Genomic DNA, 13,011 nt, shown 5'->3' on the forward strand with positions numbered 1-13,011 from the left:
ATTTGGGAACGAACTTGAAGACAGCCCAATTTGCCCAAAGAAAGCATAAAACCAACCTCTCAAAGACATCTGAAGAAACAAACAAGAGCTCAAGTTCCACAACTGTTCAAGGTCATTGATAACCACAGGCATTGGACACTGAAAATGTTTAGCCCTTATAATGTTTACATTTTTAGCCTCACCTTTTCACTGCTATCTAAGAACCTGCGAGAAATTGCATATCTAAGAGGGGAACCAGGACCATACAGTTTCTGAAGTCACTGTTAATACTGACTTGTTACAAACAATACAGAGGAATCATTTTTAAAATTCATTTTAATGTCATTTAAATATTGTCTGGGCTAAAGATTAGGCTTTATTAATTTATGTGCACAAGTTTTAGTTCAGAACTCCCAGGATATTGAGTCCAGCCAAACACTACAGAGACACAGGGCAAAAACTCATTCATAGTAAGCAACTATATCTTCTGCTACTCAATTATTCCTGTACTTTACTTCCAGTTCAGCTTCAAATTTAAAATAGTTGTATGCAGGTTTGCAGGCATTGCTGTTTTAACATCCTGAGCTAATTAACAAATAGATCTTCAGAACATCTGCCGGACATGGTAAGGGAACATATGGATTAATTTAAATGTAAGTTTCAAAAAGCAGCTAGTAATTGAGAGGTAGCGGCAGTAACTCTAGAGCCAGGCAACACACACACTGACAAACAGCCCTAGTTTAGGTGCGCAAAACCTCAGCACTTACCAATAAGGGCCAAACCTCCACTTGTCATACAGCTCTGTTCTACAAGAAAGTGCATGCCCACTTCAGGGGAGGAGACTGTGACTACTAAATCGAGGAGGTCAAGCAATGAATGGCATCATGTCAATTAACACAGGATGGAGAACACTCACAAGTCACCTGCTATCACAGTGTACAAACTCACCATAAGCACCAAGCAGTATTACGTCAGCTGCAACCCCAGCCTGAGGGTCCTGTAAATAGAAGATTTCAGCCATTTGCAGAAGCTCTGGCATAAATCTGTTGTACAGGTACTAATTTAAAGCCACATTTTTTCTGTAATCAGGCAAGATAGTTTCAGAAACAGCCCTAATGCAGAGGCTGCTGGTCCACAGAGCAAACAACAAAAGCAGCATTTATGTGGAACAGACTGAAATCTAGAGCAGAAGTGTGCTATTTTAAACCTGCCTGTCCAACTCTTCAATAATTCTGTTCTAGCTATGGAACAGATGTGCAATTTATGCTTTACAACCAGCTCTCACATGGAAGTGTGGTAGTAAGGTGGAAAGGTACTAAGGTTCGTCACTTCTCTAGAGATGAAAGGGCTAGAAAGGCTACACAGCATGGCAGCAGCTACAGCTTTCACAGACTAGCACTACCAGGTGTCTCTGTCAGACAAAATAGAGTTTGCTGACATCAGATGTTTAAAGAGCAAAAAGAATGTGGTGGTGAGGTCTACCTGGCCTTGAAAAATATGTGAGGAAGACTGCTTAACCAAATGAGTTCAGGATAAGTGAGTCCACTGACTGTACATCACTGCTAATCTATTCCATATCAACAGCAGCAGGCTCCCTCAAAGAAAGGATTTTACACAGATGGGACTATGCTCAATCTGGATAGAGGCATCACAAGGACTAGATAAGTTAAAATAAGCATTTCAGCAAACCAAATATTCTCAACTTGCTCTGAAGTTACAGAAACATATTCTAAACAAAAACCCCAACTATATGAAAAATGCATTACAGCTCACAGAAGTAAGAGTGCTAAGTCTCAGGATTGCACCAGCAGACAGTATATATTCACTCGTCTTCCTTAAAATATAGCCAAACCCCAAGGTTCATGTCAAGAATAGCTTAGTTTGGTATCTAGATGCCCAGTGACTAACATTCAGAAATAGAGAGTGACTTCTCCAACCAGCAGTCACTGCTGTTCCTACAGAGGCTGGTATAGTTAATGCAAACTTTATTTACAAAAGACACTTAAATTAGTTACTTCATGCCATGTGTCCATACAGAATCAACAGTTCAAGGATTACATGGAGAAGAATTCACAAAATTAAAAGTGAAATCACTAAAGATCTTCTAAGAGTTAAGAACTAGGAAAAGATCTTAAAGACAATTTTACAAATAAAAAAAACCCAAGTTATGAGAAACTAGTCTGAGCAAGAGGATGGTTGTTTACAGGTCTGTACACTAAAACTAATACACAGACAGCCTTCTATTGTCAAAGAGATGCTCACTGAGAAGCAGAGTATGTACAAATACTTGTGCCACAATGACTCAACCCCCCAAAATCCACTGTATTATACATAAACCAGTTTGTATACATTAGGCCTAAATGAGGCCATTTAACTATGAAGACTTCTAGTTTAGTAAACTAAAGCTGCAGACAGCCCAAGCAACAGTGACACTGTCTCTCTTGCATCTCTATTTGCGACTGCTTTTTATTCTCTCCAATCTTTTTTTCAAGTCATCAATATTAGCTGCTGCAGAAGAGGGTGAAGCCAGGGTACTTCCAATGCCAGAGGAATGAGTCTGATTGGAGTCCAGGTCCAGATGTTGGTACTGCTCCCGTGACTCACGGAGCTGGGAGAGCTTACTGTGAAGCATATCTGTAGAGGATGCAACCGTAGGGACTGCTGGTTTAGAGAGCAGAGACGTCAGAGGTGGTCTGTCTTCCTGCTACGGGGGAAGGAAAGTGAAGCGTTAAGACAGATAGTGGCAAAAGCCACATAAGAAGTACAAACCATAATCCATAGCTTTTCATCTTCACAAGAAACACTAAAAACAGAGGAGGGGGAAGGAGCAATACAACACAGATGATCTGAAATGATCAAGTCAGTTGCCATCAAAGTCAGAACCATGCAAAGCTAACTACACTACTTAATCCCTATCATTTAAGTAGCTGATGTTTAGCTTGATGTCAATAGGGACACAAAGGAACTACAGTCTTTAGAGATCAAAAATTCACAGCAGACCAATGTTTTTTACTGAGATGTCCTGCTGCAGTCTTGAACAGCCTGAATTCTAACCCCACAAGAGGAAAGTCTGTGCTTATGCACAGCATCAACAGCCTCCATTTTCTGGAGGAATGAGAAGAGGAAACTTGGATTGATTGACAAGATCCACCCTGCCAAAGACTTTCAATGTCAATTCACTGTTCTTTTACTAATGTGATACTTCCATCTGCATTAAATTACCCTGTTACTATCATCTAGGAAACATTTCCTCTCCTCAGAGCTGTGAGCTGATAAGCAAGTTTGTGTTAAAGGTTAAAAACAGTGATGTGCCTAGATGACTATTCCTAGAGAGAACATCATTTCTCATGTAGCTGAGTGCAAACTTCAGTAATTTGCACTAGATTCCTAAAACACAGACTGCTAGAAGTTTTGGCCCACAGGCTTCCAATACTAAAAATATATAAAACTTCATTCAAAGTCTTTGTTTAGCTCTGACTGTTCCTTCACAGCAGAAAGATCTTACAGTTTCCACATCATTCAACTCAGAGGTAAATATATATTAGCTTTTAGAGAAGAGTAGTTATTTGAATCCGAGTCATAACTACATGGCAAGGGACGATACCAAACTACAGGGCTGTAGAAACAACCTGCACGTACATCAGCGCTGCAAACAAAAGCAGACTGAAACAGAAGCCTACTTGGCCAGGTAATGAGTGCAAAGCCATTTATACCAGGCATGGTGACATGCAGTGAATAACTAGCATATGCAGTATAATCAATTCTGATTGGAATCTGCCATGGGCACCTAGGAACCAATCATTTGAATTCTTAAAGAAGTACAAGTGAAGTGGCCCCCCTGGGGATTTACAAGTGTTTCCAACTATAATACCTTTGCATTGTCAAGGCCGCAACGCTGCCTGAGGATTTTTAGTCTTTCCAAGTAAACTGAAGGTCCCACTTCCTCCCCATTTGTGTTTCCTATAGATGAAGATACAGTGTGGGTAGAAGCAGGAACACACGTTCCTTCCATCTGAGGAGAAATTCCTGGAGAATGAGGGGAAAGGGGTAGGAAAAAAAAAAGAGATTAAAATATTAAAAACATCAAAAAGAGAGTGTATGCCTCTTAGTTCTTTGAAATAAAATGCAATGGATGAAGCATCAACCAACCTATAAACTACCAAGCTATTTGCATTTGCTAGTATAAGCATATCAGCCCTTTAATTTCCATGCAAGAGTGACAACTGAAAACCTAGAAAAGAAATCTAGACATTTAAGAAGTGGCAAGGAAGATGCTGATGTGTATCAGCAGTAACCATGATGTCCAACAGAGACAACTCAATTGGCAGCACAGGAAATATCTGGATTCCTCTGTCTTATTTCTAAGCTCAGTAGTACTCCTGGGCAGACCTCACCACTGATTCTAACCCCTCTCTTTACCTCTTCTTCAGGTAACTTAAAGCAGCTTCTTCCAATTCAATCTGAAATAGTGATTTCTGGAAGGCATGTAGCAAGGTTTTTCAAGCTTCCCTACCAAAAGGCTAGGAAAAGATTTTATATTACGAAAAAACCCTTTCCATTCTGAAATGAATGGCAAGTTCTAAGACTTAGTGTGGATAGGTATTTGTTTTCAGTAGTTTACTGCAAGGGTATTTAAAATAAAGGGAGAAATAAGGTTGAGCATTTATACTTTAGTCTAAATAAAGCAGAGTTGCAAGATGGAATAATATCCTTTATTATATCAAACTGTTATAGTTAGGGAGAAAAGAGACAAAATTTGGGCATGTAAATTCTGTTTTGAAATCTCTAACTGCTGAACTAACATTTCTTGGTTGTAAGGACTTTTAGAATGAAAGGTAAAATTTTCTGTCCTATCTAGGCAGAAACATTTAGGAGGTTCTGGAAGAAACTTACATAATTTTACTGCAGTAATTTACAATACAGGGATAGGAGAAGGAACAGTAGTGGAAGAAAAGGCTGAAGTCTCACAGGACACTGAGGTGTGAAATAAATGAAAGTCAAAGGTGGTTCTGCCAGGCTGTGTATCAGTTTTAACTGTTGGCTAACCATTTGTCACATTCCCTCCTTAATATTGCATTAAATACTCATTTGTGCTTATCTGCAATGAAAAGACTCACTAACAAAGTGTTTTACAGTAATTTATCCAATTAAAAATCTGATTTATTGAAAAGGGGGTCAAAGACTGCTATAGAAACAGATCAAGTTATTTAAAATAAACTTTTCAATTCCACAGTAAACAATACTCTATCAAAAAGCCTCCTGTACCATTTTAGTAACCAAAAGGTAAAACAAAAATCTGACAGCTGCCGCTGTTATAAACCAGCTGTATACTTTGCAGAAACAATTCTTAATACCAGAGACACGAAGCATAGGCTAACATTCACCTGCAAGATAATTCAAACCACTTGTTTTCCAAGCCTTTCAGATGTTTTCTACATTTAGTGTGACAATGGTTATGACTTTTTTTTTTTTTTTTTTAAACAAAGACTGCATAGGCCTGCAAGTGGTGGTGCCTCACGAAGCAACACAAATGCAAAGAAAATACTTGACTCACTTTGGAAATCCATAAACACATGCAAATATTAGTTTCTACCAGAGGATATGTAACTGCTCTCCTTATATCTCCCTGCTTCTCATAAATCAGTTTTGCTATAACACGTACCTGTAGAAGCAGCAATGCGTCCTTTCCCCTCCCGTTCTGTTTCTATCAGCCGAAGGCCTCTTTCCACATAACTCTGGAAGAACTGAGAGGAGTTTTTCAGGAAGGGCTCAATGTCTGCATCAGAATATTTCTTTTTGTATTCATACAGCTCTGCCAGACCCTGGGAGGGAAAAGTTCCCGTGCATTACTACAACTGCCGCATACACCATTCTAGTGTATCATGCTCTCTTCCTTGCAGGAAGGGAGCACTTACCTCCTTAGTGTTCTCCTTGGAGCCAATCTTCTTAAATATTTCTGCCAAAATATCATTAACTTTGGCCTTTGAAGCCTTTTCCTCCTAAATAAATAAATAAAAGGAGACTTCTAAAACAAAGTGAATAAAAATGAAGGGAAGTTAGACAAAGGCACAAGTGCCCTCAGACCTGCTAGCTGGATAGAGCTTCCGAGATGAAGAAAACATTGAAGCAATTAGGGTTTTACACAGCAACTGTTTACACAGAATAAGGACATCATCAAGCTGTAGGACTCCTTCAGAGAAGCCAGTGTTCAAAACCTGTTTTGAGTACAGTTAGCTTTTAGTAGATAAAGCAGTAGCAGGCAGCATAAAACCTACGCAGCACACTTGAATGTCCTGGAAAGCACTTCATCCTGGGATTTGCACAGATCATTCAGGTAATGAGAAACACACTGCAAGTTCCTAAACTAGCCATAAACAAAAGTGAAACTAAAACACTATTTCCAACACTAGCTGTGTGTTGGAAAGGATATTACTACTTCATATTCCACAATCACAAAGTTAAGCTTGTTTCTTAAATAAATTGCCTTACGTCCCCTCTCCCTACCAACTTATTTACATTACTTACTATGCGAGAAGCCCCTTTTTCGGTATCCTTATCAGCTTTGCTTCCAGTCTGGTCCATGGAGTGTTTCATTACTCTACACAGGTGAGCCTCCAGCTCAGACTCGTTTTTGTTGTCTATCATTGTTAAATGATCCAAGATCTAAAAGGGGAAAAAACCCAACAAAACCCAAACGAACAGCTTTAGAGACCACATGAATGTCCAGTTTAAAAATACATGACTAGTGACTGCTCTGACCTTGGGCCCTTTCAGCTTGCACAGGGTGTGAAGCAGAGTCTTCAGTGTCCTTATAGGAAACTCACTCTTACATTGCTTCAGCTTCTCTTTGGGAAAGACTTTCATGAAAATGTGGATATCCAGTAGTATCCGATCCAGATTGATGCTATTAATGGTTTCCGGAAGAAGACGCACCATTCTCCACAGACACTGGAATGAGAGGCTGACTTAAAGCAAGACAACTCAAGGAAAGAAGCATTTAATTATATAAGCAGAGATTATACAAAACTATCATAGAATCATAGAATGGTTTGGGTTGGAAGGGACCTCAAAGATCATCTAGTTCCAAAACCACTGCCACAGGCAGGGACACCCTCCGCTAGACCACGTTGCCCAAAGCCTCATCCAACCTGGCCTTAAACACTTCCAGGGAGGGGGCATCCACAATCTCTCTGGGCAACTTGTTCCAGTGCCTCACCACTCTGACAGTAAAGAATTTCTTTCTAACATCTAATCTAAATCGACCCTCCTTCAGCTTAAACCCATTACCCCTTGTCCTGTCACTACACTCCCTGGTAAACAGTCCCTCACCATCTTTCCTGTAGGCCCCTTCAGGTACTGGTAAGCCGCAATTAGATCTCCCCGGAGCCTTCTTTTCTCCAGGCTGAACAAACCCAACTCTCTCACAGCCTGTCCTCACAGGAGAGGTGCTCCAGCCCTCTGACCAGCTTCGTGGCCCTCCTCTGGACTCTCTCCAACAGCTCCATGTCTCTCCTGTACTGGGGCCCCCAGAGCTGGATGCAGTACTCCAGGTGGGGTCTCACAGGAGCGGAGTAGAGGAGCAAAGTCACCTCCCTCGACCTGCTGGTCACACTGTTTTTGATACAGCCCAGGACACAGTTGGCTTTCTGGGCTGCAAGCTAACATTACCACGTCATGTTGTCAAGTGCTTCGCACAAGTTCAGGTAGATGACATCAATCACTCTTCCCTTATCCACCAAGGCTGTAACCCCATCATAAAAGGCCACCAAATCTGTCAGGCACAATTTGCCCTTAGTGAAGCCATGCTGGCTGTCACCAATCACTTCCTTATTTTCCACATGCCTTAGCATAGTTTCCAGGAGAATCTGCTCCATGGTCTTGCCGGGCACAGAAGTGACACTTGACTAGCCCGTAGTTCCCTGGGTCTTCCTTTTTTCCCCTTTTTAAAAATGGGGGTTATGTTTCCCCATCTCCAGTCAGTGGGAACTTTGCCAGATTGCCATGACTTCTCAAATATGATGGAGAGCAGCTTAGCTACTTCATCCGCCAGTTCTCTCAGGACTTGCAGATATATCTCGTTGGGTCCCATGGACTTGTGCACCTTCAGGTTCCTTAGATCTTCTCCTACAGTGGGCAGTTCTGAGCCATTTCACTCTGCTACCATAGACACACACACACCATGTCTATCTGCTCAAGTTATATTTGCACTGGTACATACTTTCTCTTTGTAACTAGCTGTACTGCAGATAATGCATATATGCTATGTACACCCCCACACAGCATGAGTTCTTTAGGTTTAACCTCATTAAGAATGCCTAAGAAGTCTCTAAATCATGCCAGTTACAAAAAGGTGTTGTATTATTAAAAAAAAAAAAAAAAAAGATTAAGCCCATGCTTTAAAGGCAGACATTTGCATGTTCACACTGCCTGTCCTTAGAGATGACAAAATACAAACCAGCTCCAGCATGGGACTGTTTGAATCCATAGCAGAGTACTGAGCCTAAGCAAATAAGCCCAGCAGGTAACTGCACACCTCTGCATGGAGTTTGCGTTAGTACACACAAGCTTCTGTAAACTACTAGCAGATGTTAAGCTCCTTCCTGGCATACGGGAAGTCTCTATATAACATGTATTTCTAAGATTATAAGAGTTACAAGAAATATTTCAAGTTATGTTCACTTTTTCTTTTTAATGTATCTGTTCTTTCAGCTAAGTTGATTCAGATAAACCAAGTAAGTTCAAAACCTCTATTTACAGGCTCACCTTCATGACAAGTTCTGAAAACTTAGGAGAGCTGGCTGTTGCTAGTAGACTGTCTTGGAGCAAAACAAGCAGAGCACTGGAAGGATAAATTTATAATAGTTACACACGGAAAGTGCTAGAGACAAAAAAAAAAAAAAAAGATGCTCGCTCCCCACAGAATACGACACCAGACTGGGACTAGTCCAGCAGTTGACATCACGTGGTGTAACAGCTCTTCTTTTTTAGTACATTACAAGAGTTTAAGAGGCAGTCTGCTGAAACTACAAAGCATATAGAATCATTCTAAACTGGTTTGTTTAGCCTGCCTGCAGCTGTGCAGGTTGTGCAGTCAAATTCTGATCACCACTGACAATCAGTAACAATTCTTCATCAGCCAGTTGAATGTTTACAGACATCGTTCTTTGCTGACAGAATGACTAAACAAACTTGGCCATTCAGGGAACACACAAGAACAGGTGAAGAGCAGCAGTAATTGTGCAATTTTCATTATTTACCTCAAGATGTTGGTCTGGTCAGATTTTTCCAGAACTTTCACTACCAAGAGGTTGACTGATCGGATGACCTGCTCACCCTCCTCAAGGTCTTCAACCCGGGAATCCAGCATTAACGTAATAAGACCATGCATTAGATCCTTCAGCACACCAGTGGAGGCCTCTCGAGCCAGGCTCTCTATCTGAAATAGCTACAAATTGAAAACACTATTAGAAGTTTTCCCTGCACGCAATGCTTTAATATAGGGATTTCTCTAGACTACACTGTCAAACCATTTGACATTCTCCCCTTCCCATTAAACAAGAAAAATTCAATTAGGAAGTTATTTCTACTGAGTGACTTCTGAAAATACTTAGGCCACCAACTAAGCACTCAAAAGGTAAACAATATTAAAACAGAGCTTAAGTGTTAAGAGTGGCTGTATTCTATAAGAAACAAATACATCTTTTTCCCTTCCTCACTTTCTCATTCCCCACTCCCTCTCAAAAGATGCATTGGTGGGCAGACAATTAGCAACAAATCTTAGTAAGTAAGACTCAACAGTAAGGTAACCTAAGTACAGGTCAGCTCTGGACACACATTCCATTCTCCTGCAACTCCCGCACAGAACTTACTTGCTCTTCACCTTAACCTTTAGGTGAAAGCCTTACCGAGATCATGCTCCCAATAATACAGCTGTAAAGTTTGACTATCTCATCTTTGTCTAGCTTCTCATCTGCCATGTGCGTATTGTAGATTAGCCGAAGCTGCATAAAGGTAGCTATTAGGAATTGGTCAATGTGGCCAGACATAGCTTCTGCTTTGTCTTCTTGTCTGAGAACCTCATCAATCTAAGATTTAAAAAAAACCAAACAAATAAAAAACAAAAAAAACCAAACAACCAAAAAACAACACCCAAGTAAAGTCAATATAATGCAAACAGTGCAAAATAACTATAGTTTTAAAACTTTTCTATAAGAAAGGTCTTGCGCTGACCAATCCATTTGCCAAGGCACTTGTATTCTAAGTTTTCACCTGAAACCACTAGTCACAGACTTCTGTTGCTAATCCAAATACAACCAACTATTGATCCGTGAGAGCTGCAATCCTATCCTGTACACAAATGAAAACATGAAATACTGCATTATGGATTCTGGAATTAATAGCTTTATGAAATCTTCTGGATAAAATACTTCTCAGTAGTTAAAGCCACTCTAGAAACATGTAAAAGTTAAGAGGCAAGACAATTCTTTTGCTGAGGATCCGTGGAATAGTTTACATTTAAAAGTTGTCTCACTGGCTTTCTCAAACTTGTAGCACAGATAGTTGACAGAGAGATATGCTTTTTTTTTAAAAAAACTTCGTGCTTCCATGTTAAGAATCTATTCTACATCATCAAGTGGAATTTCTATTGCTAAAGCGAGTCAGATGGCCCCTGTGCACTTAGTTTTGTCATCAGGGAGATTCTGAGCAGAGTCCATGTCACCCGACATGATTGCTCCACCACAGTGCAACTCATCACCCTCGCAGACAAATAGTTTAGTACAGTGTGATTAGTTGCTACCTTAATTCTCTTACCTGTGCCAGAGCCTGGATGCTTGTATTTATATCACCACTGGCTACTTGGGAAATGACAAAGTTGATAGTAGAAGCTGTGTTACTGTGCATGTCATCAAAGTGTGGGGACACAGCACGGATTCTAAACAGTTGAAGAAAACAGGAATCATTACTCTTTGGAGACAGAGCTCGAACTTACACTGAGCTGCTGTATTTCAACGACGGTTTAGAGACAAGGGAAAAGTATTTCATTCTTCACAGGGGATACTCAAGGAAGGAATCACTCTTTTTAACATGTCTATTGCACTACTTGTAAAGACAGTAATGATGCCTTTAGAAACTCAAGCTCCTTTTACTATAAACACACATAAGCAGAACTCAAGTTTTTCACTAGAAAAAAAAAAACTGCTTTCCAAATTCCACAACAGTACAACAGACTGCTGCTTTGACATGTCTCCAAATTAGCTGACACTACCTTCTTGTGTAAGCAACTCTGCATGTAGAAACTAGCATGGTCAATTTAGCTTCTCAAAATAGTTTTTAAGTAGCCCTATTGGTTTCACTTAGGAGTTAAAACTAGACTCACTTGGGCTCAGGAATCAAGACTGGCTCAAAGATGTCATCTAGTTTGTGCTGCACAAGAGCTGGCATCTCACATCTGACAGTACCGTTGTCATTTTCAATTTCATCAAGATCCAGCTGAAATTCCCGTGGAACTGTATGTGCTGTCTCAGAGTGACTGCCCATGTTGCGATTTTGGCTACAGAAACCAGGAGGAGAGAGGTGTTTAATATATATATATAGACAAGAGGCAAGAGTACTAGCACTAGCATCCACTGGTAGCCCTAAAGCTCTCAGAACAGAATAGCACAAATTTTGAAGTTCTGATTTTATTCAAGCCCCCTAATAACCCCCTTTGCTTTTCCCCTAGCCATTAATAAAATAAGCTTTTGTAGGCCAGAGGAGCAGCTTCTAGTTACCCAACTTCCTAGTTTCTCTTATAATCCACTAGGAGACTCCCTGCAATTGTGATAGGTATGCACTAGTTCATTTTGAGAGATATTTAGCACAGTTTAAAAGTAGCATTAATGCAATATAGCGTTAAAGTACATTAGTTGTTTTTGGTTTTAAGTGATGGATAGGATGCATAGGTACATAGCAACTTTGCAAGCTCATCTGAACCTAGGACTCCCAGCATCTCACATGACTTGTGCTGCATATTAGCTTTTTCAAAGAAATATTCTAATACGTAATTCTCAACAGGGACTTTTATTCCAACATAATGAGCAGGTGCCAAGGAATGCTGTTCCTGAGCTTTTTGTTTCTGGAACTGTTGCCTCAGGCTCTACGATTCACATATGCTCATCCAGTTCTGTGCTGTATGTCTGCCCTAACAAATTAAGGACAGGGTCCAGTCAACACCAAGTTTAATGTAACACATAAGAAGTTCGCCCAATATTTCTAACAGCTGCCTAATGTGGAAGTGCCACGTCTGCCTACAGTTTTATCTACAGTCACCTTGGTGGAAACCCCTATTTTTGGTTTCTTTAAGACGGAGACCTGTAATTAACCTAGAACTGGCTATGGCAAACCTGTCACTCTCAGGAAGGGAGGACTAGGATAGAAACTGAAAGATACAAGAGCCTTGCTACCAAGGAGTTAGTGGGCAGTACTTACATCCTATAAGTGCGATACATAATTCTGTCCATGGAGAAGCAGTGAAAAAAGGCACAAGACCATTTAGAAAGATTTCAAGACAGACAAAACAAAAAAAAAGTTTCAGACATTTTGTTTTATACTATTTGGCTAATTTTCATAACATGCAAAGATGATGATACAGGAACTAAAATAAAACCACCAGACATGATATTAGCACATACACTATGCAGGCTACAGACCATAACATATCATTACATACTTGAGTTTGGAGGACATGTCCTCAGCTGGTCCCTTCCGCAGTATGCTAGCATTAGTGCTGATGTTTTGAGTGCGCTGAGGTTTCTCCTCTGCCTGTCTCACTGGAGCAGCAGATGGTCTCTTGGCTGACCGTTTTATTCTCTCCTCCAGCATGCTCATGTCTTTCTCAGAAAGCTGTAACACATCATGCTTTCACTCAATTTGAGTTGTATGGATTTTTGAAACCTTGGTCACCTACAGGAGGTATACCACTTATTACTGCAGACTAACGTCCTCTAATACCAAGGGCACGAACTGTCAATACTACCATCTAGCAGCAATCTT

The 13,011-nt window shown here is 40.4% G+C and overlaps 1 protein-coding gene and 1 non-coding gene across 3 annotated transcripts in view; both read right to left on the bottom strand.

Moving 5' to 3' along the window:
* Positions 1-1,947: 1,947 nt before the first annotated feature.
* The window catches only part of CKAP5 (cytoskeleton associated protein 5), a 51,925-nt gene continuing 40,861 nt past the window's right edge, over positions 1,948-13,011 (bottom strand). For both annotated transcript variants that reach the window (XM_075754570.1, XM_075754571.1), the window contains exons 33-44: positions 12,689-12,861; positions 11,357-11,530; positions 10,792-10,912; positions 9,885-10,064; positions 9,237-9,424; positions 8,743-8,818; positions 6,739-6,927; positions 6,505-6,642; positions 5,895-5,978; positions 5,642-5,801; positions 3,851-4,005; positions 1,948-2,683 (exon numbers count right to left, since the gene is read on the bottom strand). In XM_075754570.1, the coding sequence (XP_075610685.1) occupies positions 2,429-2,683; positions 3,851-4,005; positions 5,642-5,801; positions 5,895-5,978; positions 6,505-6,642; positions 6,739-6,927; positions 8,743-8,818; positions 9,237-9,424; positions 9,885-10,064; positions 10,792-10,912; positions 11,357-11,530; positions 12,689-12,861 (1,893 nt within the window). In that variant the 3' untranslated portion in view covers positions 1,948-2,428. The remainder of the gene's footprint in view (positions 2,684-3,850; positions 4,006-5,641; positions 5,802-5,894; positions 5,979-6,504; positions 6,643-6,738; positions 6,928-8,742; positions 8,819-9,236; positions 9,425-9,884; positions 10,065-10,791; positions 10,913-11,356; positions 11,531-12,688; positions 12,862-13,011) is intronic.
* LOC142602222 (small nucleolar RNA SNORD67) lies at positions 10,632-10,742 on the bottom strand. Its single transcript, XR_012835902.1, has one exon. It is a non-coding gene; the product is annotated as a small nucleolar RNA SNORD67 (small nucleolar RNA).

The sequence above is a fragment of the Balearica regulorum genome, chromosome 5, assembly GCF_011004875.1.
Source record: "Balearica regulorum gibbericeps isolate bBalReg1 chromosome 5, bBalReg1.pri, whole genome shotgun sequence".
In the NCBI taxonomy this organism is placed as follows: Eukaryota; Metazoa; Chordata; class Aves; order Gruiformes; family Gruidae; genus Balearica; species Balearica regulorum.